The sequence below is a fragment of the Aquarana catesbeiana genome, linkage group LG13 (assembly GCF_042186555.1).
Source record: "Aquarana catesbeiana isolate 2022-GZ linkage group LG13, ASM4218655v1, whole genome shotgun sequence".
Lineage (NCBI taxonomy): Eukaryota > Metazoa > Chordata > Amphibia > Anura > Ranidae > Aquarana > Aquarana catesbeiana.
Window position 1 is genome coordinate 18,155,431 of NC_133336.1, and position 17,577 is coordinate 18,173,007.

General features: G+C 43.6%; 1 protein-coding gene and 1 pseudogene across 2 annotated transcripts in view; one reads left to right on the top strand and one right to left on the bottom strand.

Annotated features, from left to right (window-relative positions):
- LOC141116506 (legumain-like) overlaps positions 1-17,223 on the top strand; it is a 75,793-nt gene extending 58,570 nt beyond the window's left edge. For both annotated transcript variants that reach the window (XM_073608881.1, XM_073608880.1), the window contains exons 6-14: positions 396-471; positions 2,047-2,109; positions 3,537-3,603; positions 4,746-4,864; positions 6,577-6,666; positions 7,063-7,263; positions 10,335-10,505; positions 13,633-13,700; positions 16,357-17,223. In XM_073608881.1, coding sequence (XP_073464982.1) covers positions 396-471; positions 2,047-2,109; positions 3,537-3,603; positions 4,746-4,864; positions 6,577-6,666; positions 7,063-7,263; positions 10,335-10,505; positions 13,633-13,700; positions 16,357-16,399 — 898 coding nt within the window. In that variant the 3' untranslated portion in view covers positions 16,400-17,223. The remainder of the gene's footprint in view (positions 1-395; positions 472-2,046; positions 2,110-3,536; positions 3,604-4,745; positions 4,865-6,576; positions 6,667-7,062; positions 7,264-10,334; positions 10,506-13,632; positions 13,701-16,356) is intronic.
- Positions 11,828-11,954, bottom strand: LOC141120745 (U2 spliceosomal RNA; annotated as a pseudogene).
- Positions 17,224-17,577: the final 354 nt, after the last annotated feature.

The following is a 17,577-nucleotide window of genomic DNA, read 5'->3' on the forward strand; positions in this document are numbered from 1 at the left end:
CCTTCTGCTGCAGTATATCTGCGTGAGGCGGTTAAGGGCAGATGATTTGTGTAGCGCTTACTTCCTGAAATCCACCTGCCCTTAGCTCAGGAATGCCAGAAAAGGGGGGCGTGCTTAGCTGAGACAGACCCTCCTCCAGATAAAAGGGGGAAAAAAGATGCCCATGAAGACTCCTGGGACGTATGACCTCATTTTTGCCTAGGCCAAAAACCAGCAAGACTCTGGAGAAATGTAAAAAAAAAAAAAAATGTAACCAAGTAAATATTTTTTGGGGGGGGGGGGGGGGGGAGTAAATATGTGACAACTCTGCTTTGAATAGTAAGTCTGCACAGCTTTCAGCTATAACATGACATCACATAATTTGGGTAAGTCACTTTTTTTCTGTTCTCTTGCAGTGGACCGAACGACCATGTCTTTGTCTTCTTTTCTGATCACGGAGCTCCGGGTATTCTGGGCTTTCCCAATGACCATGTAAGAACCACCTCAAACCACCCCCCCACCACCCCGCCATAGCCACTTCTACCATTTCCCTACACCGAATCCCATTCCCTTTCATTTTTGCTGGGAGGAAAACCGAGGAAGACACTTCCTTTTTTTTTTTTTTTGGTCTGACATTCCCCTTCTAAAATAGAGTACTTCCTGGAATGTGAGTGTGCCTAGGCACTCCAGTTTTGTAACCTTAGGCCTCGTTCACATGGAGGATTTTAATTCATGCACCCAGCAGGGCCGAGTTTTACCGGCATGGGGTTGCGCAGGTGTTGCATACACCCTCCCATGATGGCAGTCCCATAGCTGTTAATTGAACCGTCATCCCTGTGATCTGTAGATGAATAAAAAGATCCAATGTTTCTTTTTATCTTGGTGTTTCAGTGGTTGAACATTGTTGTTGATAAACATTGCCCAGCAGCTTTTTTTTTTTTTTGACTGCTACAATTGCCGGGACTTCTTTAACACTTTAACTGTCAACAGGGGAACCCCACTGACAGCTGAATGAGTCATTTGGTTGTTAAGGACAAGGCGGCCCCGCTCCTTAAGAACTGATAATTGACGGCTTTTTTTTTTTTTTTTTTTTTTTTTCTTTTTTTACATTTCGGCTGTCAGCGGGGGGAATCCCGCTGACAGCTGAAGGAACTGAGCCTGAAAGTATCGGTTTCAGGTATTGGAGCATTTGCACGAGTACCGATACTCACGCAAAGGCTTAGTATCGGCTCAGATATTGGTATCGGTGCAACCCTACTTTTAACATTCTATTGTGGAACAAATGGACTTTCCCAAACAAAGACCACATACAGTACACTGTTAGAAATCGTCTTGAGAACTTTTTTTTTTCCCAGCCTGCCCCTCTGAATTTCCTTGAAAACAAATGCCAATTTGACCCCAATGATTAGAAATCGATTAAACGTTCTTGAAACAAACAAATGTGAACAATATTCTACTACTCAGCTGGCTTTTATGCGCATAAACAATATCCATTCCTTGTGCAGATATACAGTATTAACCAGGGCTGCCCCTACCCTGGGTCCATTGGACCCAGGCGGCACTTTGAGAGGGGCGGCAAATTGACGCCCGATAATTTTTTTTTTTTTTTTTTTTTTTTTTTTTTTTTTTTTCTCTTTTCTAGTAGTGGCTGCTTATCTGCTGGATGGCCAAGTGTTGCATAACCTGTCATGCTCAAAAATCACTATACTGCCCTAGCCTGCCCCTATACTGCCCTAGCCTGCCCCTATACTGCCCTAGCCCGCCCCTTGGATTTGCACATAATGGTATGTCATCTAATTTTGCATATAGACAAGGTGCTGTCCCATGTCAATCTGACTTCCTGATAAATTGTAGTTTTAATTATCATGATCTAAAATAACTATGTGGCGGCCTTTTGGGGGGGGGGGGTGCCATTTTATTAGACCCAGGCAGCACAATGTCTTGGGCCAGCCCTGGTATTAACATTACACACACAGCTGTGTCCCTGTTATGAAGCGTCCTTTGACATAATTCATACATTGTGTCTTTGGTTGTAGTAATCCTTAGACTTGTTGTTCTCCATTGCAGCTCCATGTTGAAGATTTGAACAAGACAATTCAATATATGTATGAAAACAAGATGTACAAAAAGGTAAGTGCCCAATGGTGTCCTAGGAAGTGGCCAGTTTTTATGATCTGCAATGGGGAGAGATTTACTAAAACTGGAGAGCACAGAATCTGGTGCAGCTGTGCCTGGGAGCCAATCAGCTTCTAAATTCAGCTTATTCAGTTAAGCTTTGATTAAAAAAAAAAAAAAAAAAAAAAAAAAAACTTGAACAGTGGTTCTCAACATGGGGGTCAATATGAAAATGGGTTCCCCCTAAGCGGACTTTTTAGGAACCTTTTTAAGAAATTACAAATATTAAAGGAGTATAGCGAAGTATTAAAATTTAACAAGTTTTATTTGAAGACAAATTATATTAAAACATTATATGCATTACATTCAACAAAACATTGGTATCTTGAAAAATTCATTACTGTCACCACACAGTGAATTCATGAAGAGACTCTTTTCACACCCAATGCGTTTCGGGATATATAATATTTTAGTCCTTCTTTAGGGCTGTAGAAGAGAAGAAAAGAGAAGTTCATATAGTATTTGGAGGCAGAGTGGTTATTGTTATGCCCATGCTGGATGCTGGGATGTGTGATTGGTCTATCTAACACTTGTCCTAAGAAACAAGTATTGGCCATCACCGTGTACTACACTCGCACCAACTTATACCCGATTTATATGGGATTCCATTTTTGCCTCAGTATACCACTCTGGCCAATACGCATCCATGGAACGCGGGGAAAACGCCCTCTAAATTAGGTCACCATTGAGTGATATACTTTCAGGCCAATTCATGATAACTACAGTGTTAAAGGGACAGCAACCTCACCAGCAAGAATTGTCCAATGCTATCTCAACGTTAGATCTTTAACGCAGATGACCTTGTTCAAGAGCACCTAAGTTGGCTGACCCCCCCCCCCCCAACTCCCCGCCAGCACGGCGGCTGACCCCCCCAACTCCCTCCCCCCACAAAGGAGTAAAAATAGAGAATACATGGAAGAGGGAGGAAGAGAGAATAAAAAGAACAAGAAAGATGGCTAGAGAGAGGGATGGGGGGGAAAAAACGAAAATTTAGGATAGAGAGAGGTAAAAGGGAAAGAAAGGAGAACAAAGAGAGTGGTACATCCTAAAATGTACCATAAGGGGTTTTAATACTGTATGAGTGGAAGGGACTCGGGAGCGCTAAATATCCATGGATTAGGAGAGCAAATTACTTGCCTTGGGTGCTGACAATCCACGCTACGAAAATTTACTGTTAGGTGTCCCCACAACTTGGGAAGTTTTATCAAGGGGTCACGATACTAGAAAGGTTGAGAACTGACCTAGAAGCTGATTGGTTCCTATGCAGAGCTGCACTAAATGTTGAACTCTCCGGCTTTAGTAAATCCCCCCTCAATGCATCGGTGTGCTGAGTCTTCTATAGCAGAACCTGTTGGAGTGACATGGAGATATTTCTCTTACAGATGGTTTTGTACATTGAGGCCTGTGAGTCCGGCTCGATGATGAATCACCTACCTAACAACATCGATGGTAAGTGCAGCTGGGATTTGTCTCGGTTTTCTCAGAGCAAATTCCACCATATACATTACAAATAGTGTTACAGATTAGACATGTGCACAACCGAAATTTTGGTGTGTGTGTGTTTTTTTTTTTTTTTTTTTTTTTTTTTTTTTTTTTTTTTTCTGTTTATCTGTTCATTAGTTATGATCGGCATTCGTTACTTCGGATAAATCTGGATGCATTTTGTGTTCGTTATGTTCACTAACAGTTAGGCAAATTTGAAAGGAAATTCCAATACCTATAATTGTTTATAGTTTTATTATAGTTTTTTTTATTAATAAATAATAAAACTATAATAATAGTTAATAATTTAATTATACTAGATATTACGAAAAATGAAATGATCTGAATGTAATCGATTCATAGGTTGAATCCATTTTCCTTCTTTTGGGTTATTCCTTCTTTCTGAAAATTCATTTTCGTATGCATTCGTCAAGAGTCTTTCGTTCCTTCTGATGCGTCTGAACGAATGTGCCAATTTTCATCCACAAACGAATTCGGAACAAAACAAATTGAACATGTCTATTACAGATTCTTACTTCGAGAATAGTAAACTCATTTACAGGAAGAGATAGGATTGTCACAGCAGTCAGGAATTCTGAAGCTGGCAAAGATTATGCCCTCTGCTGATTTGTAGAGCTCTGGCTTTGACTAAGCCAAGAGGCGAGTGTGTCAGAACTCTACAGAGAGACCGCTGCTTCCACACAGACAGCAAGGGTCCATCTCTGCAGCATGCTGGCAGGGAACAGGCTTTTCTACTCCAGGATTTGGCCCACCTCTTGTTTTGAGGCACCTGGAATGTATTTGTAACTGATTTAGGCCTTTGTTTGTTTTTTTCTCCCCTTACAAAGTCTACAGGAAAGTGTTGCCTAATAATGCAATTCATATACCAAACTGTTAAAATTCATTTATTATAAAATGATTAAAATATATTGCAAACTTTACCTAACACTTCTGTTTTGTGTATACAAACATGTAATGTATGGGAAATTTTTATACTGTATAACAGACTGTGACCTGCTGCATGCCTGAAATTCCTTCCCCAGGACAGATATTGTGAAGTATGGATCATTATCTCTTCTATATTTACATCTTCACATTATATTTTGTAGTTTATGCCACAACAGCCTCCAACCCTCATGAGCCCTCCTTTGCCTGCTATCGAGATGAAAAGCTAAACGCGTTTCTTGGTGATCTGTTCAGCGTCAGCTGGATGGAGGATTCAGACATGGTGAGTTTTTTTTTTTTTTTTTTTTTCTGTACACATTAAAATGCCTCAATTTACACCACCAGCTCATCAAGTATCTGGAAAAAGAACTGTATTAGCTGTCCAACGGCAGCCAATCAGCTTCAGTGTTTCTAAAGACCATCGGGCATAGATCATAAATTCAGAATATATAATGTAATCTAGATTGAAACAGAATAACTGCTTAAGTTTCAAGTCTCTCTCTCTCTCCCTCCCTTTCTCCCTCCTTCATTCCCTCATTCTTCCCTTTTTTTTTTTTTTTTTTTTTCCCCCTTCATTTTCCAAAAAAAAGTTTCTAATTGTTTATCAATCGAAGCTACAAGACACCGTGTCTACGGGACCTTAGTCAGCTTGGCTGAAAAGCCTCCCCCAGCTCAGCTCAGCACAGTTTGACTGACAGTGGCTCCTAGCAGGAGGATCCTAGGCTGTGCTTAGTGAATGTAACCACTCCCCCTGCACAGATACCACTTTTAAGACTGGGTACAAGTACCGATAATCTTATTTAATGTCATGTGACAGTGGCACTAATATGCAGCACTGATGGGGTGTGGATTGTGTCAGTAGTATATATATATATATATATATATATATATATATATATATATATATATATATATATATATATATATATATATATATATATATATATATATATATATATATATATATAATATTTTTTTTGGTCGGGATCAGTTACAAGCATCAAGCTCCCTGTATAGCTTTCAATGAAGCAGCTGACAGCCACGGGAGGGAGAAGCGGCTGTACAGGGACATCTGTGCTTGTAACTGGTCCCCACCGCCACACCGATCACCCACAGCTGTCCTCCTCTGGCTCCGGTGTCCTCCTACCTCCTGCTGGGAGATATCGGATAAGGCATCGGAGCATTTTCATGAGTATATGTGCAAATCCTTGGTATCGGCACCGATATTACACTAGTATCGGTGCAACCCTATATGTAACCATTCCCCACACATATAACCACACCCCCAGGTCAGTTTGATTGACAGCAGCTCCCAGCAAGAGCCTTGCTGTCACAACAGCAGCTGTACTTGGTGATAGTATCCTCGACCCCTGCACTTCTAACCACACCCCCTGCTTGGTTTGATTGACAGCAACTTCTCCCAGTAGGCGCGCTGTCATAACAGCAGCAGTTTCTAGTAATGTAACCACACCCCCTTCATGTGTAACCACGCCCCCAGCTCAGTATGATTGATAGTGGCTTCGGGCGGGAGCCGTGCTGTGACTTAAGGTGCTGCCCCTAGTTAATGTAACCACGCCCCTGAACATGTGACCACACCTCCTGCTTAGTTTGGTTGGCAACTTCTCTCAGGAGGCTCGCTGTCATAAAGGCAGCAGTGTCCAGTACATGTAACCACACCCCCTTCACATGTAACCACACCCCCAGCTCAGTATGATTGACGGTGGCTTCGAGCCGTGCTGTCACAACAGGAGCTGCCCCTAGTTAATGTAACCACGCCCCCTGTGCATGTGACCACGCCCGCTGCACATGGAAGGAATATTAGAAGGAATGCCCATTGCTGTCACCTGACCCCTAAACAAAAGTGTAATTTATAATAAATCGCTGCCATTTCTATGACTATTGCTTAGTGATGACGCGTTGCATTGTTTTTTATATATATATTGGGAGTGTTTTCTGTTCTATGACTTCACATAAGATATAATGTTTGTATTCTAGGAGGATCTGTCACAGGAGACCTTACACAAACAGTATTTATTGGTCAAGCAACGCACCAATGAAAGTCATGTGATGCAGTACGGGAACCGGGTGAGTGATGGAGACATTCATTGTTGGGTGGAGCTCTATAGACATGTACATTGTAGTCCTCTACAGAAATCTCTTCTCTTCTATCTTTTAATGAATGTTTCACCAACAATGTTACTTTGTATAGCAAATGCCGTCCATATACATGTGCAGGTTCTGCTTCCTCCTTAGTAATGCTGCACAGTGGTTGTGTGTTACAGATCCTCTAGCTCAATGCAAATGTTTCATTCTTCTGATTGGCTGTAAAACAATACACTTTGTATGATTATTTTTTTTTTAACACTTTAAGTGGTCAGTCCTATCAGAAGCTAAGAACACTTAAAAGGGGGAGGTTAAGCCTATATATCCAAAGAGACTTTGTTATTGATATTCTGTATCTTGTTGCTTTTTCTTTATCAGACTATTTCGAAGATGAAGGTGAGTCAGTTCCAGGCTAGCGGTAAAAAAGTCGCCCCTCCCATGACCCTGGAGCCCATACACAACCTGGACCTGACCCCCAGCCCAGAGGTGCCCATGGCCATCCTCAAGAGCAAGCTCCTATCTACTAATGATGCTGCCGAGGCCCTGGATATACTGAGCAGGATAAAGGCGCTACAGGAGGTGAGAGGAGCCGGCCGCTGATACAAAACAATAAATATAAGGATTTAATTTCTATTATATAGCTAAACCGCAGAAATGCAGTGGGGACGGAAAGTATTCAGACCCCCTTAAATTTTTCACTCTTTGTTATATTTCAGCCATTTGCTAAAATCATTTAAGTTCATTTTTTTTCCTCATTAATGTACACACAGCATCCCATATTGTACACACAGCCCCCCATATTGTACACACAGCACCCCATATTGACAGAAAAACACAGAATTGTTGACATTTTTGCAGATTTATTAAAAAAGAAAAACTGAAATATCACATGGTCCTAAGTATTCAGACCCTTTGCTCAGTATTTAGTAGAAGCTCCCTTTTGATCTAATACAGCCATGAGTCTTTTTGGGAAAGATCCAACAAGTTTTTCACACCTGGATTTGGGGATCCTCTGCCATTCCTCCTTGCAGATCCTCTCCAGTTCTGTCAGGTTGGATGGTAAACGTTGGTGGACGGCCATTTTTAGGTCTCTCCAGAGATGCTCAATTGGGTTTAAGTCAGGGCTCTGGCTGGGCCATTCAAGAACAGTCACGGAGTTGTTGTGAAGCCACTCCTTCGTTATTTTAGCTGTGTGCTTAGGGTCATTGTCTTGTTGGAAGGTAAACCTTCGGCCCAGTCTGAGATCCTGAGCACTCTGGAGAAGGTTTTTGTCCAGGATATCCCTGTACTTGGCCGCATTCACCTTTCCCTCGATCGCAACCAGTCGTCCTGTCCCTGCAGCTGAAAAACGCCCCCACAGTACGATGCTGCCACCACCATGCTTCACTGTTGGGACTGTATTGGACAGGTAATGAGCAGTGCCTGGTTTTCTCCACACATACCGCTTAGAATTAAGGCCAAAAAGTTCTATCTTGGTCTCATCAGACCAGAGAATCTTATTTCTCACCATCTTGGAGTCCTTCAGGTGTTTTTTTTTTTTTTTTTTTTTAGCAAACTCCATGCGGGCTTTCATGTGTCTTGCACTGAGGAGAGGCTTCCGTCGGGTCACTCTGCCATAAAGCCCCGACTGGTGGAGGGCTGCAGTGATGGTTGACTCTCTACAACTTTCTCCCATCTCCCGACTGCATCTCTGGAGCTCAGCCACAGTGATCTTTGGGTTCTTCTTTACCTCTCTCACTAAGGCTCTTCTCCCCCGATAGCTCAGTTTGACCGGACGGCCAGCTCTAGGAAGAGTTCTGGTCATCCCAAACGTCTTCCATTTAAGGATTATGGAGGCCACTGTGCTCTTAGGAACCTTAAGTGCAGCAGAAATTTTTTTCGTAACCTTGGCCAGATCTGTGCCTTGCCACAATTCTGTCTCTGAGCTCTTCAGGCAGTTCCTTTGACCTCATGATTCTCATTTGCTCTGACATGCACTGTGAGCTGTAAGGTCTTATATAGACAGGTGTGTGGCTTTCCTAATCAAGGCCAATCAGTATAATCAAACACAGCTGGACTCAAATGAAGGTGTAGAACCATCTCAAGGATGATCAGAAGAAATGGACAGCACCTGAGTTATATATATGAGTGTCACAGCAAAGGGTCTGAATACTTAGGACCATGTGATATTTCAGTTTTTCTTTTTTAATAAATCTGCAAAAATGTCAACAATTCTGTGTTTTTCTGCCAATATGGGGTGCTGTGTGTACATTAATGAGGAAAAAAAGAACTTAAATGATTTTAGCAAATGGCTGCAATATAACAAAGAGTGAGAAATTTAAGGGGGTCTGAATACTTTCCGTCCCCACTGTATAAGAAATCAAAGAATTAATCCTGTTGTGCATTAAGTGAAGAAAAAACTTCTATGTTTTTAAACCAGCATTTTCTGCTAGAAAATTACTTGGAACCTCCAAACATATTCTATTTTCTGAAATCGGAGACCCTAGGGAATAAAATGGTGGGTGTTGCAGGATATTTGTGCAGCCGCTTATCAAATACGTATTTTCAGGAACAAATGTGTTAAAATGAATTTTAGTACACACTATAAAACCCAATTTTTGGGTAAAATCTAAAACTGGGTTGCGCGGTGTAGATACCCAACATGTCAAAGATTCACAATTCTTTTTATAGGTGATGCTTTAAAAGCCTTTATAGGTAATCAGTGTAGAGTTATTTGTGACTGACGACCCTAGAATTATTGCTCTCACTCGTTCGCAGCAATACCTCACATGTCACGTGCCGGAACTATGTGTGTTTTTCTATTAGTGTGGTGATGGCAATTCTTAACTTTTGTATGAAGAAAAAAAAAAAAAAAAAAACTTTATTGCTATCACAAAGGCGCTAACCAGTTAATAATAATAATATTAGTCAGGATTTATATAATGCCAACAGTTTACACAGCGCTTTACAATATAAAAAGGAGACAATACAGTTATAATACAATAAAATACAAGAGGATTAAGAGGGCCCTGCTCAGAAGAGCTTACAATCTAATGGGGGTGTGGCAGGTGGTACAAAAGGTTGTAACTGTGCGGTTTGAGCTAACCAGTCCCCTATGTGATGGCACTGACAGGGGACAGGTACTCTTTATGGAGACATCAGGGGTGTATTAGACCCCCATTGCCTCCCCTGCCCTCCGATGCAGCTAGTCAAGCACGGATTGTGCTACTGTAAAAGCGATTGGCGGGCTGTAAAATTTTTATACCAAGCTCATGGCTGCCGCACTTCAAGTCTGGAAAGTTTAAAACCTCCTAAGGACGTGAAGTGGGTAAATACAGTTAGTATGAATACCTAAATCTGTCTTCATATTGGCTTCATGCATTCCCCTGCTTGTGCCAGGCAGGTTGTACGGCATTGAACAGTGCTGTCAGTCTAACACTGGACACTTGCTGGGGGGGCAGAATGGTGGCGTCATCCATACGGTGGTGCCCCATCATTGTCCAATCAGGATGGCGGGTCTGTGACCAAGCTGTGTTGCTTATCAACAATAGAGAAGTGTGGTCACTGACCGAGGTACTTCCAAGTTCCTCTGATTTTCCACATCTGGTCCTTGTATAAATCATCATATCATAGCCGGCTTTTATATCCATCCCCCCTCCTCTTCCCTGCAGGCCAAAGCCTTGATCGAGGAATCTGTAAAGAAAATTGTTTCTTTGGTGACGGAATCCGATGAGATGACAGAAGAGATTTTCACCGACCGGCTGGATATTAACGATCACTCCTGTTACCGTGCGGCCGTCGAGCATTTCAAGAAGCGGTGCTTCAACTGGAACAACCCTCTGGTAAGTCCCGGTCATTATCATTATCACAGCCTCAATCTGCTGCTTCTCTTGGGGGGGTCACAGGGGGGATCAATTCACTAAAGAATATCTCATGAGATAATTAAATCAGGTGACCTTCTTCTTTTTTTTTTTTTTTTTTTCCCAATTATCTCATGAAAAAAATGAATAAATGGATGAGTTAAAAAAGTCCTGGTCCAGGCATGAGGTATTGAAGGAATGTAAAAAAAATAAAAAGCCAGTTTGGAGGAGTCTCTGCCTCTTTTGGATGAGTTTCTCAACAGTAATGCGTAGAAACCTAAATATTGAAAAACAAAATTATCGGGAATTTTTTTTTTTTTTTTAAGAAGCCAGTGGCGTGCAAAACACACCCAAAAAAAGTGCACACATAAAGAGTGACACGCAAAAAATGTGCAACGGGTGTTACACTGTCCTCCACTAGGGAAGGACCTTACCCTGATCCCCCGGGGCGTTGGGCTCCAGACGGGGACTGAGGTACTTCAACATGGGTCCATCTGGCCGAAACCAGACAGACCCCCCCCCCCCCGTTCTCTGGAAGGTCTGCCGAAACAAACCCACCCAAGTACTAGGTGGGGCTCCCCCGAAGGGAGCCCCCCAAGAGAGGGCAAAGCAAGCCAGAAGGCCTATGTCCACCCCCTCCCAAGACTTTCAGAGTAGGCCCGAGGACCCACACCCTACTCATCACACAGTGACAAACGTGTATACACAATGAAACAAAAAAGTGACAAACACGGGGATAAATAAAAAGGAAGTGGGGAGAAGGAAGTGGGAGAGTGAAAAGTGACCATTGTGTAATACAACGGCCGGCCCTCCGGCCAGGAATACAAATTTCCCCTGGTCCTAGCCAAAAGGCTCGGCCCTAGAGGCAGGTGTGAAAAACGTGTGTTGTGGTGAAGTGACCATGGTGCCATAAATCAAGTGACTGTATGGCACGCCTGAACTGCCACTTCAGGGACACATTCACCACTGGCTTTTCATGCAACCCTGACCCCCAGACCACAGCAGCCCCCACCCCAGGCAGAAAGGCCTGAAGTTCTGGAAACTTGGTGAAAGCCCTTTACCATCAGGCCTCACCGTCGTTCCATCCCTCCTACCTAATTGCATTCGGGAAATACTAGCCGCTCCCCCGGTGGGAGAAAGGGGAGCCAGTGTTCTCTCCTGAAAAAACTGACCGGAGCTAGAGCTACCCCAATCTAGGCCAGAAGGCCAGGGACCCGACCCTCCGGCCAGACCCAATGGTTCTCCATCCCCATCAGAAGACTTCCCTTTTGGCTACAAACCGCTCCAGGTTACCTTTTTACTCCAGCAGTTTTTGCATAGCCACCCCTAATCCACCTCGCCGTAGATCAGGGACGGAAGCAAGCGCCACCTCCTGGAAACTGATAAGAACAGATACTACACTTGATCTTAGCCAAAAGGCCAAGAAGCGAAATTATCGGGAATGATTTACTTAAAGCATAACTAAAGGCAAAACTTCTTCCTTTTTTTTTTTTTTTTTGTTTTGGATAGGGTGGAGATGGATTAGAACCCCTGTCAGGGTTTTATTGCTTTCTGTGTCCCCGTTGGGGAGATTAAAGTGATTTGTAAAGTCTCATTCTCTCCCCCCCCCCCCATAAAAGTAACAAACAAGTTATACTTACCTGCATTGTTGCAGTGGTTTTGCACAAAGCAGCCCCGATCCTCCTCTTCTCAGGTCTCTCGTCTCTCATCTGTGATCCTGGCCCCTCCCTCCTGTTCAGTGCCCCCACAGCAAGCAGCTTGCTATGGGGGCACCCGAGCCGAGTCACAGCTCCCTGTGTCCATTCAGACACGGAGCCCTGACCTGGCCCCGCCCCTCTCTCCCCTGATTGGCCTGCTGACTTTGGCCATTGGCTGTCGCTGCTGTGTCTCAGCCAATCAGGAGGGAGAATCTCAGATGTCTGAGACACTTGTGGACATTGAGGGAGTCAGGTGAGTGTTGGGGGGGCTGAGGGGGGCTGCTGCACACAGAAGGCTTATCTTCATGCATCTTCTGCCTTTACAACCCCTTTAAAGTGGTTCTAAAGGCAGGTTTGCATTCTATGCATTAAGATAAAAAGCCTTCTGTGTGCAGCAGTCCCCCCCCCCCCCCCCCCCTACTTAAGCCCATCCCCATCCAGTGATGTTGCACGAACGCCTCGGCTGTCCGGGGCTCTCCATCCTGATTGGCTGAGACACAGCAGCGCCATTGGCTCCTACTGCTGTCAATCAAAGTCAATAAGCCAATTAGGAGAGAGGGGGTGGGGCCAAACCACAGCTCTTGTGTCTGAATGGACAATGCTGCTTGCTCTGGGGGCACTCGGCAGGAGGGAAGAACCAGGAGCGTGGGTGAGGGACCCGAGAAGAAGCATACACTCGCATGCAAATCTGTCTCTCTGCTTGATTGGCGGGTGCTGAGGGACTGTGTGTGTGTGTGTGTGTGTGTGTATGTGTGTGTGTATGTGTGTATATATATATAATATACTATTGATAAAATATTATTTCTAATCTATATCACACACGTGATCCGGCACAGAGGTGCCACCCTGTAGCAGTAAAACTGCTATATCGCACAGACTTTAAGTGGTTAATTTACCCCATAAAATAACATTACAGGAAATCCCAACCCTTGGTCTGAGACCTCATTTTTTGTGTCAGAAGTATACACATCTGATATCCAGGATATTGCTTTCATTGTGTAACATTTAATAAACTTTTTTTTTTTTTTTTTTTTTTTTTATCTTTCTGTTTCCGTGGCTGAGCAATGTTGCTGATAAACATTGCCCAGTTGGTTTTTTTTTTTTTGTTTTTTTTTTGACAACCGGGACTTTGTTTACACTTCGGCTGTCAACAGGGGAACCCCACTGACAGCTGAATGAGGCTGACAGTTGAAAGAACCGAAAGTGTCGTTTCAGGTATCGGAGCATTTGCACGAGTACCGATACAAATGCTTAGTATCGGCACCGATATTGGTATTGTGTAACCTTAGTATAGACATCTGATATCCAGGATATTGCTTTCCTTGTGTAACTTTTTTTTTTTTTTTTCTTTTTTTCTAACTTGTTCTGTGTTATTGGTGATATGAGACCTGACTGTGTATTTGTCATTGCAGTATGAGTTCTCCATGAGGCGGCTGTATACTCTGGTGAACCTCTGTGAATCCGGATTTCCACTAGAGAGGTAACCATCTCTGCCTTTCCTTGTAGTAATGTTAATTGTCGTCTATATATCTGCTCCGTATCCTTCGCCCTGCGACTCTTGGCAGCCGCTCTGATCTGTCTGAAATTAGCATAATGGAAAGGTGCACACGGACAGGACAATATATAGACCAGGACAAGGGGGTCCCCCGCTCTTGGTGTTTTGCTGTCAGACAGGGCGCCCCTCCTCCCTCCATGGCCGCCCAACAACGCAGCTAGCAAGGAGACGGCTTTGAAAGACGGCACTTCTCTCTGTTTTCAAGCACTGGTCCAAGAGAAGCATCACACGGGCAGTGGCGGCACTCGATCCCTTGGGAGTCTCGCACCTCCCCCCCCCCCCCCCCCCCCCCGGCGATTGATCAAACGATTGGGAAAGGAGGTAATCCATGGCCTTACATTATGCTGCCGTAGAGTGTTGCGGGGAGGAGGATGTTGACAAGGTGTTGGTGCTGGATCCGGGGTAGGGCTCCTGCAAGAGGCTGTTGCTGCTCCTCGCTGCACATGGCCTGCAGCTTGTGGAGGAAAGAGCCGGGGGCCGTTGCTTCTCCTCCCGTCCTAAGACTCCCTGGTCAATCGGGTCTCAGGACCTACTTCCTGATTGGCTCGGAGGAGAAGCAGGAAGACTTTAGCGAATATTCGCTACTGTCACACAAGTGGGTGGGCTTGGGGACGCACTTTTTTTTTTTTTTTTTTTTTTTTTTTTTAAGCCAACATGTAACCTGTTCCCAATGCTGCAGCCGCCGCTCGCTGCCCCCTCCCGGCAGCTAGCTAGCGGTCACTTCTTGAAAATGGCCTGGCCATGCGGGGTTCCGCCCACACTGCCACGTCACAGCTCTGTGTGTGAATGAACTAGAAGCCCCGACATCCAAATCGGCTGTTGGCTTGTAGCTCTCAATGAACTACCATGGTGCTGTTGAGCGCTGCGGGAGTTCATTGAGTGTTCCTGTCAGGGAGTATAGGCTTACCCCTATGAGACCTGCATGTCATCGGCGATCCATAAATGCACATATTATTATTTTATTTATTTTTATCTACAAAAGATGGGCATTTATTCTTTTTTGTAGAAAGGGGAACTTATCCTTTTTAAGTGCACCCCAGGGAGCAAGATGTCAGCTCTTAAATAAAGCTTTTTAGGGTTGGAGATCAGGCTGGACTGACTCGCTCAGTTGAGGGTCTGTGAGTGGGTGATGGTGGAGGTGGGTTGGAAGAGTTCTCTCCTAAGGATTTCAGCCCAACTTAACAGAAGGCAGGTGGTAAGCCCTTTTTTGGGGGCTTGGGCTGCTACCTTTTGGGTATGGCTTCGGGGGCGTTTCCCCATATACTTGTAACGGTAGGTAAAAAGGAACACCCGAACTCCAATGACATGCAAACTGAAAGGTGAATTTGTAATTGTTTTGTGGGAAGTAGCGACAAGTGATCAAGTCAGTGCATTTCGGGGAACAGACTCCCCCTTCTTCAGGGCTATCAGAAAAAATTAAAGTGTACTCGATCTCTCTCTCTCTCGATCTCTCTCTCTCGATCTCTCTCTCTCGATCTCTCTCTCTCGATCTCTCTCTCTCGATCTCTCTCTCTCGATCTCTCTCTCTCTCGATCTCTCTCTCTCTCTCTCGATCTCTCTCTCTCTCGATCTCTCTCTCTCTCTCTCTCTCTCTCGATCTCTCTCTCTCTCTCTCTCGATCTCTCTCTCGATCTCTCTCTCGATCTCTCTCTCTCTCGATCTCTCTCTCTCTCTCTCGATCTCTCTCTCTCTCGATCTCTCTCTCTCTCGATCTCTCTCTCTCTCTCTCTCGATCTCTCTCTCTCTCTCGATCTCTCTCTCTCTCTCGATCTCTCTCTCTCTCTCGATCTCTCTCGATCTCTCTCGATCTCTCTCTCGATCTCTCGATCTCTCTCTCGATCTCTCTCTCTCTCTCGATCTCTCTCTCTCTCTCGATCTCTCTCTCTCGATCTCTCTCTCTCGATCTCTCTCTCTCGATCTCTCTCTCTCGATCTCTCTCTCTCGATCTCTCTCTCTCGATCTCTCTCTCTCGATCTCTCTCTCGATCTCTCTCTCGAATTGTATATCAGAACATCATATAAACAGGTGAAGCATATAGAGACTGTAAAATAAAAAAAAAATGTGCGTGTAAAATGAAATTGCTGATCCAAATATTTATAAAAGACAATCATGGAAATTGTCAGGGGTTCCTAAACTTTTGCATAGGAGGGGGAGTCTCTGTTCCCCTGAAATGCATTGGCTTGATCCCTTGTCACAACTTTCAATAAAACTATTACAAATTCACCTTTCAGTTTGCATCTCATTAGATATCGGGCGCTCCTTTGTACCTATCCTTATAATTTCTCAATCAAAGCGACTTATAGTTGCGTCTTTAGGTTGCACTATTGATGCTCTCATTGGGTAGAATAGAACTACATGACGCCGAGGTGCTTTGCAATTTCTACATATATTTGCTGAGAGGTCTGTTTGTAAAATAGCAACAGATATGACCGGTCTTTACACATTTGCTGTGTATATAATGGCCCTTTTTACCAGTTGTGGGTCCAGATTGGTGAGCACCTACCATTTTTCCTGCCTTTCCCTGTTATATAATATTTAGTATTTTGGAGACACGCTGACACTATTTTGTGTTTTTTTACAGCATCACCCGTGCTATGGATGACGTCTGCCAAGGTCTTCACTGACAAGACTGGCAACATCGAGTTTTCCAGCAGAGGGCAGTAGAGGGGCACTGGTGATCATTAATCCTCTCTACCCCAGCCTGAAGCTTCTACCTCAATCCTGAACTACTCTATGACCGTTTTTGCCTTTTTTATATCATAATTCTTCAGTACAAGTCTCAACCTTCATTTACAAAGCCAAGTCCATCTAAGACTGTGTTGGATCTGAAAAGCTTGAGCAAGGCCCTGATCTGTACATCCAAAAGGAGGAGTCAGGAACCGCCCCCTAGGAAGTCAAGGCCTGCCCCCTAGAGACCACCAAACAACATAAATCACAAGACTTGAAGAGTGGTGACAACTCTTGAGATGCTGCTTGACCAAAGCGAAGGGTGGAAATTGACTCGGACTACCTCTGGACAGTTTTAATGTCTGACTTGAGTCTGATCACATTTTTGATTTTGGGGAAATGACCACAAACTGAAAATGTAGCTTTTAACTTATTACTGTAGAATGCAGATTTTACATTTTGTATCTCTAGAATGTGTTTGTTTTAATTGCAGAGAATGTTTTTGTGTGTGTGTGTGTGTGTGTGTGTGTGTGTGTGTGTGTGGTTTTTTTTTTTTTCTCAAAGACTGTGAATCTGTCACTCAGGTAACAAATTGTGGAAGTCAATATTCTTGTATAGCTATAGTACATACCACAGACTGCTGCCTTTATACTTGAAATGTGGTTCTTATTAAAGGGTAACTCCACTTTTGGGGGGGGGATTGCAAATAAAGAAATGTATATAGCATTGTGACGCACAATATATTGTAACTGAATGTTATTAAAAATTACCTTTCCTTTTCGATCTGCAGCCGCTGTAATTTTTCTGAAAATGCTATATGGCTACAGTGCCTTGAAAAAGTATTCATACCCCTTGAAATTTTCCAAATTTTGACATGTTACAACAAAAAAAACGTAAATGGATTTTATGTGATAGATCAACACAAAGTGGCACATAATTATGAAGTGGAAGCAACACAGATACTTATAATATAATATAATATAATAATTTATTTTTTTTTTTTTTCAGGTTCAGTCCACTGAGTGTGTTAAGTGAGAATTTCAGGTTTTTTACTACTGCCCACCTCTCCCACTTCCCACCCCGAATCCCCCCCCCCCCCCCCCCCGGTGTTTGTTTAAAACATAACCCCTATGCA